The sequence below is a fragment of the Rana temporaria genome, chromosome 4 (assembly GCF_905171775.1).
Source record: "Rana temporaria chromosome 4, aRanTem1.1, whole genome shotgun sequence".
NCBI classification, from domain to species: domain Eukaryota; kingdom Metazoa; phylum Chordata; class Amphibia; order Anura; family Ranidae; genus Rana; species Rana temporaria.
Window position 1 is genome coordinate 234076542 of NC_053492.1, and position 17858 is coordinate 234094399.

The following is a 17858-nucleotide window of genomic DNA, read 5'->3' on the forward strand; positions in this document are numbered from 1 at the left end:
TCCGCCTGCGTATCTCTTTTGGGAATCAGGCCCTAAGTTTTTAAGAAAAGTGTAGAAATAGTTTCATTGCTGGATTATATTCTTGTATCCAATATTATATTACTTGTTTATATAACTCACTTACGTACTACCTTATGTATTGCCTTATCCTGAATAAGCTTGTACTGTCGAAATACTCAATAAAATTATTTGGTGAAAAAAAAAAAAATGATATAAATGTATATAGCTAGTGACATAAATTGATGTGACTCTCAATATGTCCAATAATATAGAACATCTCACGTCTAGTGATAACTATAAATTTTAAAGTGACCATAAAAATTATAGATTGTTAAACTAAACTTAATGTGACAAAATATAGTCCATAAATGGATTAAACGATTTATCCAAATTGCTGAACACCAGTGCTCTGTGACGAAATCCAGAATCTAAAGATAAACGTGTCCAAAAAAATGTGATGATCCTTCACCAGTCAGTAGAAATGGCTCCTTACCAGCTTACCTGGATCCCATATGACAGGGGATCATTAAAGCATGTAGTCAAGGTTCCCACTTCCACCATGCAGCTCAGACAAATTCAGCCTTACAGCTATGAATCTCATCCAATATTAGTTGTGGATCACCAGCATATATACCTGACATGCAAGAGACAAACAATGGCTCCACATAGCGCATTAAACGTATAAAAAAGTTTATTATAATGATAAGTGTTACACTTACAAATATAGCAGAAACATAGGCCTTAAATCTGGTGTTAAGATTAAGTGAAGGATGGGGGATTGGAAATGTTGCATTAGTATGGTTTTGTACAACAATGTTTAATATCTATAGGAGATGGGACTTCACAGACATAGCCTATGGAAACTTTTTTGTGCCGAATTCTGGAGATATACCACTCCAGTGTCTTTATGATGGACATATTGTGCCATCTGTGGAGCAGGGAGCCATGTTGGAGCCGGCTCAGCTGGTCACTGCGCATGTCCGTATATATTTTGAATTTCTATACTTCCTGTACCAATTGTTTACATGCTAATCGCAGCTTCTATATTGAACAAACTGTGACTTTGTCATAGGTGTTCATTTTTTACAATATTTTCTTTCAATATTTTTAGCGCAGTTTTTCCAATTTTCCATATTTAACACAAATATCATTAGATGTAATCTTTTACAGTGGAAAAATAAATTATTGCCCTTTTTAGGAGAAATAACTTATTGTAGTCATTTTGTTTAACTGCTTACCAGTCCCTTACCCATCTAACTTCTCCATGCACAATTTCTTCAGTTGCAAGATGTTTGCGGGTTTCATTGCATGAGCTACCTATTTCAAAATATTTAAATGAAAATCAAATGAGTCCTTTGTCTAGTCACATTTATTGATAATTTTGCTAATGTACTTGAGATCATTGTCTTGCTAAAAACCTATTTCCAGTTCAACTTTAACTTTTGGACAGATGACCTCACATCCTTATCAAGCACACTTTTGATTTGATACAAACTGTATAGTTAACTCCACCACTACAAGCTACCCAAGCCTTAAAGTAGCAAAGCAACCCCAAACCATAACATTTCCCCCATCATGCTTTTCAGTTATAGGGGTTATATTCTTGAAATGCTGTCTTTGGTTTGCCACAAACATGTCTACTGTTCCTGTGACCAGACATCTGTGATTGATCAGGCTTCATCACATTGTTCCAGAAGGCCTGGTCTTTGCTTTATGTTCAATAGCAAACTATAGCCTTGCTATAATGTTTTTTGAACAGCAAAGGTTTTTTCTTAACACGCCTCTCATGCATTTTTTAATGAGTGCAATACCTTTATCTTGTAGATGCATGCACTTTGACTCCAACTGTTGCAAGAATTATCTAAACACTCCACAATTAAACTGTGGGCTTCTTGGAGACATCTTAGCACCAAATGGTCAACTCTATGCCTAATTTTACTTACTGTGGAATGATTAATTTTGAAAAAACTTTTGGTGAGCCATAGGCATCCACAACTTTCTTTCTGAAGGCCTTAGAGAGCTCGATTGATCCTGGCATAATGACACCACACATCAATAGCAAAGAAAAAACAAGACTCTAGATATCTGAGGTTTATGGGCTAGTTTACACTTGCATTGCTTTCTTTAGAGAGCATTTGACAGGCGGTTAGAAGGTGCCTCCTTACTACCTGTTTTAACCCTTAAAAGCACAGTAGTGCGATGCAACTGCTTGCATTGCACACAGTTGTGAGGCTCCCTGTTTAGCTGAATGGGTCTTGTTCAGCGGGTGGTACTGCCCGTTGAATGCAACAGCAGGGGAAATATTTGTATCTCGTGATGTACTGGCTTATGTACTCCACTCCACTGCCTTTACAGCTTAAAGGGGAGCATTGGGGGGGGGGGGGTAAAAACGCAGCTTCCACACCCCCCAAGGCACAAGTATGAACAAGGCCTAAATAAGACAGGTTTCACACGCATACTCCCTAAAGAGGTTCTAATCATTGGAACCTAATGTGGAACACCCATTTCTCATTTCATTGATTTGACGTGGTGGAAGAATAAAGGACTGTACTTACTTTTTCCATATGACAAATCAAAATTTTGGTTAACTTGGACAAAACAAATATACCGTGTCATTTTTTCAAGTAATATCACCTTATCTGTAGAAGCTATTTAAATCAAGACCTATTGTTTGCCTGTTCAAATATTTATAATATTATTTGAGTATATGTTTCTTATTTTCAGACCTGAGTTAGGGCCTGTAGTGTAAAAATGTTTACCAGACCTTGATACATTCACTGGTTGGAACCCTACAGTTTTATTGACATCCTGATGAGTCAATATGCATTCAGATAACTAACGATGCGTGTTATGTGCGGATACAGCTAGTGATGATTTGTGAAACTATGGCCACATGTTGTGGGTGTACTTAAATGAAAAACAGACTTAAAAATGTATGCATTTTTGCAATGTTTTGCTGGATTTATATTTCATTTACACAGAACTTTTGAATATAAGCAGTTAGCATTTTTACTTGTGGACTTTTTAGACTTTTACTTGTATTGTGTTAGTGTTTATAATAATCATAGGAGCTGGGTATCCAGTATATCTAAATATTTAAAGCATAATACAAGTTTGTTTATGAAAAATATGTTTTTAGTTAGGAAAGAAAACCAACATTTAAAGGAAGCAATGGAGTGCTAGCATTAAGGGGTTTGAACCCCAATTTTAATTGCTGTGTGTTTTCTCACTGGATATATCACCTTTACTATTAGTCCAGGTGTCCATTGTCACAAGGACAGAATGTGAAAAATAACCCCAAATGTTGAGTTGTTACCAAAATAGATGTTCAGGAAAAATCTTAATTCCAAAAGGTGGATTTCCCCTCACGTTAAAGAGATTTTCCATCAGTTCACGTGGAGGAGTCTTTTGGAGAGGAAGTGAGGGGAAATCTCACAAGCAGGAAAAATGATTAAAAAAAAAAGTTCTGGTGTTTGTTATAATTCCTCTTTATTCTACTGACTATAGTTGCAATTTTCATATACCGTATGTATTTTTAAAGTCCTGCCAATTGTTATAACCTGTCTCTATTCCACTGGCTATAGCTGCATTTTTCATAGTTTATTTTTATTTGCTTTTATTCATATGCAATAAAGCATAAAAGGGATCAAGTGTTTTTGTTTTATAGCGGGGAAGACTTTTTTACTTGAATTTCTTCTGAAAAATAGCACTGCAATTACTGGTATGTGAGGTTTTCAGACACTCCTGTGCATACAGCCCCATAGCAGAATATCTTCTGTGTAACTCGAAGGCTTGGTTCACATATAAGCCATATCCGTCGCATAGCAGGGGTCCAGTGCTTGCTGGTTCACCATTCCAGGGCCGATATCACCCTGAAATTGGACTGAATTTGGACCGGAAAAGGACCAAAAAAGCACAAGTGTTTCCTGCAAAACGCACCGGACCTGCTGCGGAGATATGTGAATTGGCTCCATAGAGAGTCAGTCACATTCTCCTGCTATGCGAATTAGGAAACCCGCATCCAATTCGCATAGGTGTGAACCCAGCCTTAGGCACTACTGTCTTGACCAATAGCCTGAGAAGATTTGAAGTGAGATTCAGTGATGTCACTACTGTGATTCTCCTTGCTCCAGCACTTTCTCGATCAAGTTAGCCACCTCCACACAGAGATATAGTGCTGAGTAAGGCATGGTGGGTCAGTAATGGCAAAAAGATCAGCTAGTAGGTAGCCATTTGCCCTTTGCCTCTCTTTTTTTGGGCATGGCTCCTCTTCAAACTCGACTTCGGCCAAAATGTTTTTTGGTTGCGTGAGAAGGTTCAGAACCTCATTTAAGGTTTCTATTGCTCTCTGTTTTATAGATTTACTCCTACTTCCTGACCTCTGTTTCTGTCTGTGGTGGGATAGCTCACCAATGGGGACAGAAACAGCAACAAAACTATTTTCTTAGTAGAGTGGGATAGGTTAGAAGAGCTGAGAGATTTTTATTGCTTGCTGTGTCATCCTGTCCTGAAGACTACTGTTCCACTCGTTTCTTGTCTCGGTGTCACAGAGATAAAATGCGAGGGAGAAATAACTTCTATGGAATCAGACACAGTAAGATTTGGCCAGGTACACAGTAGGCATTAAATATATAGCATTAGATTGTCCATGAACATTTATCATTTTGTAGGCGTAGAAATACATTTGTTAAAGATTGAGAATTCCCTATGGCTTTAGGAGTATGTTTTTCATATACAAAGAACATAAGACATCTAGCCATGTCTGCAGCTTAATAACTTCCTGTCATTGATTGACATTCTTCCAGATGTGTATTGATGACCCCTCCATGCTAACAGTTCCCTCTGTGAGACATGAAAATACTCCTTACAAAGCACCATCTGACTTGACAATTGATGAAGCCTCAGCAGAGGAAGAAGACACTGAAATTATGCTTTCAAATGAGGAGAAACATATGCTAGGTAAGTCCCCTGAGACCTTGCATTTTTTAAGTAAAGTGGTATATATATATATATATATATATATATATATATATATATATACAGTGAGGAAAATAAGTATTTGAACACCCTGCTATTTTGCAAGTTCTCCCACTTGGAAATCATGGAGGGGTCTGAAATTGTTATCGTAGGTGCATGTCCACTGTGAGAGACATAATCAAAAAAAAAAATCCAGAAATCACAATGTATGATTTTTTTAACCATTTATTTGTATGATACAGCTGCAAATAAGTATTTGAACACCTGAGAAAATCAATGTTAATATTTGGTACAGTAGCCTTTGTTTGCAATTACAGAGGTCAAACGTTTCTTGTAGTTTTTCACCAGGTTTGCACACACTGGAGGAGGGATTTTGGCCCACTCCTCCACACAGATCTTCTCTAGATCAGTCAGGTTTCTGGGCTGTCGCTGAGAAACACGGAGTTTGAGCTCCCTCCAAAGATTCTCTATTGGGTTTAGGTCTGGAGACTGGCTAGGCCACGCCAGAACCTTGATATGCTTCTTACAGAGCCACTCCTTGGTTATCCTGGCTGTGTGCTTCGGGTCATTGTCAGGTTGGAAGACCCAGCCTCGACCCATCTTCAAAGCTCTAACTGAGGGAAGGAGGTTGTTGCCCAAAATCTCACAATACATGGCCCCGGTCATCCTCTCCTTAATACAGTGCAGTCGCCCTGTCCCATGTGCAGAAAAACACCCCCAAAGCATGATGCTACCACCCCCATGCTTCACAGTAGGGATGGTGTTCTTGGGATGGTACTCATCATTCTTCTTCCTCCAAACACGGTTAGTGGAATTATGACCAAAAAGTTCTATTTTGGTCTCATCTGACCACATGACTTTCTCCCATGACTCCTCTGGATGATCCAAATGGTCATTGGCAAACTTAAGACGGGCCTTGACATGTGCTGGTTTAAGCAGGGGAACCTTCCGTGCCATGCATGATTTCAAACCATGACGTTTTAGTGTATTACCAACAGTAACCTTGGAAACGGTGGTACCAGCTCTTTTCAGGTCATTGACCAGCTCATCCCGTGTAGTCCTGGGCTGATTTCTCACCTTTCTTAGGATCATTGAGACCCCACGAGGTGAGATTTTGCATGGAGCCCCAGTCCGAGGGAGATTGACAGTCATGTTTAGCTTCTTCCATTTTCTAATGATTGCTCCAACAGTGGACCTTATTTCACCAAGCTGCTTGGCAATTTCCCCGTAGCCCTTTCCAGCCTTTTGGAGGTGTACAATTTTGTCTCTAGTGTCTTTGGACAGCTCTTTGGTCTTGGCCATGTTAGTAGTTGGATTCTTACTGATTGTATGGGGTGGACAGGTGTCTTTATGCAGCTAATGACCTCAAACAGGTGCATCTAATTTAGGATAATAAATGGAGTGGAGGTGGACATTTTAAAGGCAGACTAACAGGTCTTTGAGGGTCAGAATTCTAGCTGATAGACAGGTGTTCAAATACTTATTTGCAGCTGTATCATACAAATAAATAGTTAAAAAATCATAAATTGTGATTTCTGGAATTTTTTTTTTTGGATTATGTCTCTCACAGTGGACATGCACCTATGATGACAATTTCAGACCCCTCCATGATTTCCAAGTGGGAGAACTTGCAAAATAGCAGGGTGTTCAAATACTTATTTTCCTCACTGTATATATATATATATATATATATATATATAGCGCTCACACACTTTAAGGGTAACTTGCACTGGCCTAATAAAACTAACATTCAATAGTTGTGTTTTGGTGCACTATTAAATGTATATATTTGGTGTAATATTTATTCTTAAAATTGCCTGTAATGCATCTCAGACCCTAGCTCATATGGTTCATGCTACATGATCACATGTAAAGTACAGTTTATTATTGCACAATTGAGTTTAGATGATCTTGGGTACATGAATATGAGGATTGTGCCATAGATGTTTACAATTTTACCAACTGATAATTTGATTCTGAAAGCAAAAAACTAGCCTATTTCTTTCTAGTAATCTCTATATTAAAAGTCACTTATGTAGTTTTACAGCTTAGCCCGGGAGGCCTTGTATAGAGTGATAGAAGTTTTATGTAGGTAATTATAATAATGTGGAATGTAGATTAGATAAATTATATATTTATAATTATATATATATATATATATATATATATATATATATTTTACGTTAGTAAGAAACAAGAAATGTATGTATCTTATACTTTAAAGTGTAAGTAAACCCACCTATCATTTTCAGGCAAGGATGCTTCCATCTTGGCCTATGTTTAATCTTCAACTGCCATGATGGTGCACATGTGATCAGTTATGACACCAGCCATTGGATGGTTTGACAGTTTGGTTGAGAGCACAACCAATGTGACAGTTAGCAAACCCGGCATGCCGGAAATGTAACTGCTAGTGGGCGTGGCCGGACGCTGATGGCAATGGATGCTCTCTGAGGGAGCTCCGTCCTAGCTGAACTGAATCCGAAGCCATCCGGTACCGAGGATCGGGAATTTAAACTTCTAACCCTTCCATCCTGACTCGGGGAATCTCCCTGCACAGCCCCATACCATTATTGTGCCTTTTGATGGTCTGCCGGCGGTGTAAATCAGTCCGGGACAGAGTTCAATTGCAGACGTCCCGCCGCCATCTTGGGGCCTATGAAGCCTTGATCACAGCCGTGCTCAAGTGAGGTAAAAACAGCAGAAAAAGACACAATCATAGTGTCATCCTCCTCAGATGTGTAGCGATCTACGTGGTGGCCCAGAGACATAAGCTTGAGCGGCGATTTGAAGCGGTTATTAGGTCCGGGAGCAGATCTTTAACCTGGAGACCTGCCGCCATTTTGGGGCCCAGTAAACATTATACCCCTCGATCTAAAGTACTGTGACAGCGGGCTAAACGAACACAGCTTCCGATCGTTATGTGGATTGAAAGCTAAAACTGTGACAGTGATCCTTACACCCTGTGGGGTGTCAAATTATCACCTCAGAATTGGATGAAATACCTTGGAAAGATTTTATAACTAAACTGCAGAGGTGACACCGCCATCTTGTAGACTGTAAGTATATTACCACAGAATTCATAAGCAATTCAATTGCGGAGGTGACACCGCCATCTTGTGGCCTGCAAGTTTATTAACACAGACTTGATATATATTTAAACTGCGGAGGCAACGCCGCCATCTTGTGGCCTACAAGTATATTACCACAGACTTCAAAAAAAAAAAAAGTGTAACTGCTTTTCTGAGGCGAAAACTGCTGAAATTAAACACTTTTCTCTTATAATCCACCTCAGTGACTAAAACTCAGTGTGTGGTGACTTGTGACCATTATCCTGCAAAACTACTGCGAGGATCTGATAGAGTGTAGATGGATTTTATCCCCAGTTCACCGTAACATCTTGCAACCTAAATAATCCATTATATCACACTATTTGGAATTTTTATTATATTAATTCCTTCTCTACACTGAGGTAATTTTTTGTACACTGGATACCTGACTGCAATAATAGACTAATCACAGTAGTCAGAGATTGGTTACCAACTCGATACGGTCCCCAGGGCCTGTGTTATACAATATCGGATTATCCTATGATTATTCCTGCAATGGAAACTTACTGAGGGGTTCCTACTCACCGTCCGATGTTAGTCGAAGATAGCTGCAGACCTATCCACTAATATGACACCTGCATGATACGTAATTTGAGACATTTTTATGATGCTGATCTTTTCACAATACTTACTGTAAAGGCTCAAATCTGGACCTGGTCAGTTCACATAAGCAATACCCACTGTAAGATGGTGGTTATAAGACTGTTATGCCTATAGGAGCTGATATAGGAGTGAACTGTTGATTTTACGATATAGAACAACTCTACCCCTGCTGATAAGAATTCACTATAACACTTATTTTATATGAAGGGGAAACAGGGCAAAAAAAATAAGAACTCAATTATCAAGGAGAGTCTTTTTGATATGGACACCCCTCCTCATACAAGTCCTCAGGTACCTGTGGTGGATCCTAAGTTTACTGAACATTTCTCGTCTCATGTGACACCCTCCTCATCACCTCCTACCTTAAGTTCTACTACATCTTCAGCTTTATTTTCATCTGTAGTAAGGGAGGGTATAACACCTATAATGGCTGATCATGGGATTCCTATGGTTTCTCCATCACATGACCCTATACAAGTAACTACTAACGTTGAAAATGCTCCAGAAGTTTCTTTCAATGTTGCTGATCTCTATAACAGGATCTCTGAAATGCTGGAAAGGGGTTTAGCTCACACGGCTGAGAAAATTACTAAAGATATTAGGGCAGACTTCCAATGTCTTGGCAACAGGATAGACTCAGTTGAGCATAAATTGGACACTAACGTCTCTAAAACTGAACAACATGATGATCATATCCATTTCCTACAAGAACAACTGGAGGCTGCTCAAACTAAGATTGACGATTTGGAAAACAGGTCAAGAAGAGAAAACTTCAGGGTTAGGGGTCTTCCTGAGTCCATTATGGACGTTCATTCAGCAATACGAGACATTATGAGAATCCTCCTTCCATCTGCACCTGATATAAAATTGGAAATTGATAGGGCTCATAGATCATTAGGTCCAATGAGAAGAGATGGTTTGCCCAGAGATGTGGTGGTCAAGCCTCATTATTTCTCCACCAAAGAAGACATTATGAAACGGTCCAGACAACAGGAGAATCTTCAATACCAAGGTACTAATATACAAATATTTTCTGACATTTCACCATATACCATTCAGAAAAGAAGAGCAATGAAACCGTTATTGTCTGCCCTCATCAACAAAAACATCAAGTATAAATGGGCTTTCCCCTTCGCCTTAAAATTCAATTATAATGGTAGAAACCATATAATACATAATTTCCAAGAGGGTGAACGACTTCTGTATGATCTGAAAATTATATCTCTTGATCCTGTCATGGACACTAATCCGCCTCAACTTCCATCTGCCAAGAGGAACACACCTACTAGTCCGACTCAAAATCCTTGGAACAAGGTCAAGTACAGGAAAATTGGAGGGGACCAAGCACCCTGATATTGAATAGACTTATCCAGGACGTATCTCTTAATCTTTAATTCAGATGAATTTTTATCCCGGATGCTTTTTAAAAACAAAGAAGATTCCGGGTTTACATGTCTAGTTTAATGCCGTTTTTCTTTAGATTATTCTCCTACTGTTTTTGGGCCATCCTATGATTCACTTGCCTTTTATCTTAAACTTGTTTTAAGGTGTAATGTTTAATCTGTCGGCAACTGACGACGGTGAGGTATTGAACCTCAACTTACCTCTTGTGTCGACACTTTGTCGACCCAATGGGTAAGAATATAGTCCTTTTCTGGGACTATACAAAAATTTCTTGTTTGAATGAGGGAAGGAGAATCATTCTCTTCCCCCATTCTGGGTCACGAATTGACCTTGCACGATCTAATAGTTTATTGTGCCATATGTTTTTTTATTTTTCTCTTTTTATCTCTCCTTTTCACTTTTTTTTCTTTCTTCTTCATACTCTCTTCGTTTCTTCAGCCTGCCTGCCATTGTTCGTATTTGCGAGACTATTGATGATATCTGTACGGTCCCGCATGTTCATAGATGTAGAAAAGACTTATGGCTGGATCGAATGATGTATCTAAACCCCTTAGTGTTGTTACTCACAACACTCAGGGGTTGAATTCTCCTGTTAAGAGGCGCAAAGCCTTTCAAGTATACAAATCTCTCCGTGTAGATGTGGTTTTCCTTCAAGAAACCCACTTTCCTAGACGATACAACCCTTCCTTTATGCATGCCCACTTTCCATTGTTTTACCTAGCTAAAGCAGAAAACAAAACTAAGGGTGTGGCCATTTTGTTTTCTAGGTATTGTAACTTTAACCTGACTAAAGAATTTGGAGATCCGGAAGGTAGGTTTCTATTGATACAAGGTACCCTTGATGGCAGACTATACACATTTATCTCTTATTATGCTCCTAACAGAGGTCAGAAAAAGTTTTTCTCTCAGATGCTTGACACCCTCCGACCATTTATGGAGGGGATCATTCTTATGGGTGGAGACTCTAATCTAGCTTTTGACACGGGATTGGATAAATCCAAACCTTCTGCCAATGGAATCGTCAGACCGACTAAACTTAGTTTACAAGTAGCACGTATTCTACATCAGTCTAGATTAACTGACATCTGGAGGGAGTTGAACCCCAAAATTAAGGACTATACCCACTATTCTAGCCCTCACCATTCTTATTCACGTATAGATCATATATTAATCTCTAACCATCACGTCCCAGCTGCCATTAAGTCTCACATAGTTGATGTTTCTTGGTCAGATCACTCGATGGTTCTATTGTCACTGAGGAGAGAAGACACTTCTCCTAAAGTGTCTCATTGGACACTAAATAAGTCTATTTTGAAGGACCCTGCCCTAATGAAGGATATTGAGCAATCTCTTCTAGAATACTTTAAGCATAATGATACAGGAGATGTGTCCCCTGAAACTCTGTGGGCTGCCCACAAGGCTTCTATCAGAGGCAAAATCATACAAGTAGCCGCTGGCCTTAAGAAACAAAGAAACATAGACATAAGGAAGCTGGAAAACAACTATATAGAGCTCCGTAAAAAACATAAATCTGATCCTCTTAACTTTCCTACTCAGGCACTTGATGCAGCTAGATCAGCCCTAAACTTGATACTTACCACTAAAGCTGGGGAAGATATGAAATGGACTGGAGCTAATTTCTATAAATTTAAAGATAAAATAGGCCCGATGCTAGCTCATAAACTCTCTCCCAGATTTCAATCACGATCTCTCCCTAAAATAAGGATGACTGATGGTTCTCTTACCCTGAATCCTAGGAAGATAATGGAGGCCTTTCATGATTTTTTTTCTAAGCTTTATGCATCCACTGATGATTCTTCTTCAGAGGGAATGGATGATTTTCTAGACAATTTGAACCTACCTCAATTGACTGAAATACATAGAGAAATGATGGAATCTCCCATATCAGCTGAAGAAGTGTTGTTAGTAATTAAAAACCTGAAATTAGATAAAGCCCCGGGACCTGATGGGTTTTCAAGTGCTTATTATAAAACATATTCGAGCATTTTAACACCCTATATGGTTAAATTTTTCAATCACATGACCGATGGAGTTCCCATAGGCAGGCAACTTAATTTAGCTTATATTTCGGTTATCCCAAAGCCAGAAAAAGACCATAGCCTGGTGGAAAACTATAGACCTATATCCCTCATAAACAACGATCTTAAGATACTCACTAAGGTAATGGCCAATAGAATGTCCTCTTTCATTGGCCAGTATGTTAGTAAAGATCAAGTAGGCTTCATAGCTGGAAGGCAAGGTCCTGATCAGGTTAGGAGGGCTGTGGATCTGATCTCTATTTTGAACTCGGGTTGGACTGGTGATTCTAATCAAAGGGGAATGCTTCTTTCTATTGATCTACAGAAAGCATTTGACTCAGTATCATGGCCATTCATGTTAGAAGTGATGAAACGTTGGGGGTTTGGCACGAAATTTCTTGGAGTCTTATCTGCACTTTACTCTCACCCTAAAGCTAATATACGCTTTCAGGGTATTTTTTCGGAACCTATTGAGATTCATAGGGGTACTAGGCAGGGTTGTCCTCTGTCTCCCCTGGTGTTTGCAATAGTTATGGAATCCTTGGCTATAGCCATTCGTGAAAACACAAACATCAGGGGAGTTAGATGTGCCAAAATGGAGCATAAATGTGCCTTGTTTGCAGATGACCTTTTACTGTTTTTGACCACACCAGTTACATCCCTTCCGGAATTATATTCTCTTTTAGACAAATTTTCTTTGGTTTCAGGTCTAACTGTAAATATGGCCAAGTCTAGGGCCCTCAATGTTTCTCTCTCTGAATCCACGGTTTCTCTACTGAAGGAAAATTATGGATTCAAATGGGACACCTCTTATATCAAATACCTAGGTATATATTTGACCCCCAACATCCAAAACTTGTATTTGGCCAATTATCCACCTATGTATAGAAAACTTGAGAAAGATTTGAGAGATTGGGGGACTCAGAATATAGGTTGGATTGGTAGAATTAATTCGGTTAAGATGACTCTTCTCCCTAGGCTTTTGTATCTTTTTAGATCATTACCCATACCGATAATTAAAAGTCATCTAAAATCCTTTCAAGGAAAGATCATCAAGTTTATTTGGAACAATAAGGGTCCACGCCTTTCATCTCGCACTCTCTATAACTTACCTGAACAGGGGGGTCTGGGGGTACCCAACTTATTATGGTACTATCAATCAGCAAGATTGGCACAGTTATCGGAAACTTTTCTTAAACATGAACGCCCTGACTGGTTAGATATAGAAGAGCAGGCGACCCCGAATCTAACGATAGAGGAGTTAATGTGGAGTCCTACCAAGAATAGACCTTCTATTTTATCTCCGACTCTTTCTCAAACTTTTGTTTTATGGGACTCACTAAAAAAAAATCCTTCTCTAATTTCTAAAGGCAGACCTTTATCGAGTATTTTTCTAGACCCACTCTTTATTTCTAAAATTGAAGTAGATTCGTTCAAATGGTGGCATGACAAAGGGTTGTATCGTATAGGCCGTTTTTTTTCGCGCTCGGGTCCACTTCCTGAACAACACTTCATTGACAAGCTAGGTCTTCCTGTCTCAGAAAAATTAAGATTTTCTCAAATACATGACTATGCACAAAGTCTATGGGATAGTGGCTCGATATCTGGAATATTAACACCTTATGAAAGTAACTGTGATCAGGGTTTAATCAGGAAGGGGAATATTTCAATCATATATCAATCGCTTGCTAATAACTACACCAAATTACCTCATATGCTGGCCTGGGAAAGGGAACTTAATATCAACTGGGATTTATCTGACTGGTGCAGTAATTATTCTAGATCCATTAAAGGATATGTGAATATATCCCTTGTAGAGGCTAATGTTAAAATTTACACTAGGTGGTATCTGGTTCCCGTTAAACTGGCTTCCATGTATCCGTCAACTTCGCCCCTTTGCTTCAGAGGTTGTCAGGGATTGGGGTCTATGATACATATATGGTGGGAATGTCCCAAAATACGTGGATACTGGAATAAGGTGTTCAACATAATAAGACGTGTCACAGGATGTAATTTGCATCAATCCCCCACTATCGCTTTACTTCACGGGATGTTACCCCAAACCTCCAAGGTTACTAGAAAACTCATCCTATACATTCTGACAGGTGCCAGGATCACAATTGCAGCTGCGTGGAAAAAATCTACTGTCTCCATCTGGTATATGAAACAAAAGGTTACATGGATTATGGAACAAGAAAAGAGGGTCTGTTCCATGTTGGATATGTCTACTCTTTTCCATGAAATATGGGAACCATGGATGAAATTTATGGGAATATCTTATATCCCATAAAGGCTGTGGTGATATTTATATCCATAAGACGATGTTGTTCGTTGGCAGGCAGGCTGCCATCTCTTTTTCCTTTTACTTTCCCCTGACTTTCTTTTTATTTTTATTTTTCTTCTCTTTTTCTCTTTTCATTGATTGTTATTTGATTTGATAATTTTGTTTTTTACACGAGGATAACATCCTTGTTATTTCTCACTCTCAGAGTGATATGTTTAGGAAAAAAAAAAAAAAAAAAGATATATATAAACATTTGTATTAGCATATGTTTGAGTTATCTAAAGATTCCACCAAATTTTAGGGGATGTTAGGTATGTTAAGGGTATTGAAAATATATTTCTACAGTTACTGGTGGGTATTGGTGATAGTTATTGGAGGGAGGAAAGGGGGATTTAAGGGTTTGCTTAACCTCTTGGACACAGACTGTTCCCAGTGGGGGTGTCAGAGAGGTCTTGGTTATACAGAAGTCCTGCCCTTTGTTCGTTCCATGAAATTAAATCCAGTACACACATGGGGTTTTTTTTTTTTTATTGTGTGACGACAATAAGTTTAAGGAATTATATAATATATGGAAATATCCTTTTATTTATTTAATTATAAATTATTGGTTATACCTAGCTTTTCTATTATCTATTACAATCTGTTATACTCTCACCGTATGGTGTTAGCATGTGATATGGCTGTATATGATAGTCAGTTTCTATGACAAGAACATCTTCTATGTAAAACAATGCATTGGATTTATTATTTGCTGTGTATAACTAAATTGTATACTGCTGTTTTAGTACAAATGTATGTACTTTTATTGAAAATAAACATAAATTTGAATGAAAAAAAAAGGAAATGTAACTGCTTTTTGAAACTGTTAGATCGATGGGTTTACTTCCGCTTTAAATTAATGTTTTGCTGAGGAAGATCTCACTCACATCTATCTTTAATAAATAATTGCTAGGAGTGCTCCTATGATTTGGTAAATAGAATAAAAGGGGCAAAGTGGAGCTGACTGAAATAGTATATATATCTTCAGCATCTCCTATTTGAAACTTTAGGCTGCATTCACGCTCTAGCATTTTGTGATTGTCTGCAAAATAGAGTGCTTTTGTGTGCATTTCTGAAACACCTTAAAAGCAAACTTTGCCAAGCATGTGGTACCATTCATTGTTAATAGTACTTCAAATGATGGTAGCAAAAAAATTGCTGTTTTGCATGAAAATGCATGCAGCAAATGCAACAAGGTATACCTTGCAGTGCTGCTCTAAGCTGAGATAAAAATCCCCACATTGGTTGCAATGAAGGGAGCAGGCGCCTATGCATCATTAAGGGGTTCTCTGTGACCAAGCCCCTGAGTGCAGGTGAAACATGTTAGCAGGCGTGGCTGGAGCGGTACTGGCTGAGGCCACACTTATTCACATATTCATGCACTGGGTTGGTAAGTGGTGCATCTGATGAAGCGTTTGCAACAAAATGCACGATTAAAAGACACACAAAGCTAAAAAAAAAAGTGTGCATACGCTACTTCGCTGCATTTTTCACAATCATTTTAATGGCATGCCCCATGCATGTAATGCTATGCATGTATACAATCTGTAAAAATAGCGCAAAATGCACATATGAGCGACACCTGGCGTTGCCCGTCATAGTATTAGTAGTAGTGTTACAGTATTTTACATTATTGTAAATATTTTATTATAATTTTTCATGTGACAACACTGAAGAAATTACACTTTTCTACAATGTAAAGTAGTGTGTGTACAGCTTGTATAACAATGTAAATTTGCTGTCCCCTCAAAATAACTCAACACACAGCCATTAATGTCTAAACTGCTGGCAACAAAAGTGAATACACTGCTAAGTGAAAATGTCCAAATTAGGGGCCAAAGTGTCAATATTTTGTGTGGCCACCATTATTTTCCAGCACTGCCTTAACCAGAGCTTCACAGGTTGCCACTGCAGTCCTCTTCCACTCCTCCATGATGACATCACGGAGCTGGCGGTTGTTCGAGACCTTGTGTTCCTCCATCTTTCATATTAGGATGCCCCACAGATGCTCAATAGGGTTTAGGTCTGGAGACTTGCTTGGTTAGGTCCATCACCTTTACCCTCAGCTTCTTTAGCAAGGCAGTGGTCGTCTTAGAGGTGTATTTGGGGTCGTCATCATGTTGGAATACTGCCCTGCGGCCCAGTCTCCGAAGGGAGGGGATCATACTCTGCTTCACTATGTCACAGTACATGTTGGCATTCATGGTTCCCTCAATCAACTGCAACTCCCCCCGGCAGCACTCATGCAGCCCCAGACCATGACACTCCCCACCACCATGCTTGATTGTAAAAAATGTACACTGTTATACAAGCTGTACACTCACTACTTTACATTTACATACTTTGTCATTTCTTCAGTGTTGTCACATGAAAAGATATAATCAAATATTTACAAAAATGTGAGGGGTGTACTCACTTTTGGGAGATACTATATATTACAAATATTTCAGATATTTCTACAAGATAAGACAGAAAAGTCAGAGCTCATACACCTATAAAAAGGGAATTGAGACATTTTAAAGAAATAATTGTAGGCTTTAAGAATGAGAGTATGGTATGTCCCGGCAAAAGCTGATATATTACATGGTGGATTGATAAAACCAAAAAACTGGAAGTTTTGAAGAAGAAAAAAAAATGCTGACAGACAGGGGTTATTGTGACTTGAAAGAATGTTAACTTTAGTTGTGGTATATAATCTGCATGTAACAAAATCTGCTAAAATGCTGATCCATTTGCAGCTAACCTATATAACCGAGAAGATATGGATGATGATGACTGCACACTGTCATTCGTTTTAATGGAAAAACTGGAGCAGATGATTGAACTTCTTGCTCAGTATATAGATGCTGATATATTGCTAGACACAGAGAAAAGGTAAATAACCCAGACAAGCTTCTATGTATGTGAATTACCACATAAAAGCTAGTATGCATGGAAATTGTGCAAATGTATATTATATGTAAGACATAAAACTGGTTTATATTTACTTTATCCTGGAGGTTTAGCTTCATATAAGTTTGTTATTGTAATGCTGTATTTAAAAATGTTGGCTGATGTGAACTATATACAGTAAATAACATTTATGATTTTAGTATTGTAGCTTAACAAACCTAAGACCATTGGAAGTTTTAAGTCAGGGCTCCTGTACATACTCCTTCAGAAAAGTTGATGACAATGGATATCCCATTTGGGTTTGTGTAGGTAGGTCTTATGTGGACCCCAACAGCTGTGACCCATGGCCATGTGACCACATGGCATCATACAATTCTAGGCTGTACATAATACAGATGACTGGTGCTTGTAAATGTGGGTCCACACCATGAGTTCATGGGCTGAGCTACAGTATCAGTCACTCTACATAAATATATTTACCTCAACAGCAACATGATCAGTTCCTTGTAG

The 17858-nt window shown here is 38.6% G+C and overlaps 1 protein-coding gene across 1 annotated transcript in view; it reads left to right on the top strand.

Moving 5' to 3' along the window:
- Nucleotides 1-17858, top strand: part of LOC120937061 (dynein heavy chain 5, axonemal-like) — a 342938-nt gene that overhangs the window by 38891 nt on the left and 286189 nt on the right. Inside the window, exons 12-13 of the mRNA XM_040350003.1 lie at nt 4806-4959; nt 17195-17330. Of these exons, the coding sequence (XP_040205937.1) occupies nt 4806-4959; nt 17195-17330 (290 nt within the window). The remainder of the gene's footprint in view (nt 1-4805; nt 4960-17194; nt 17331-17858) is intronic.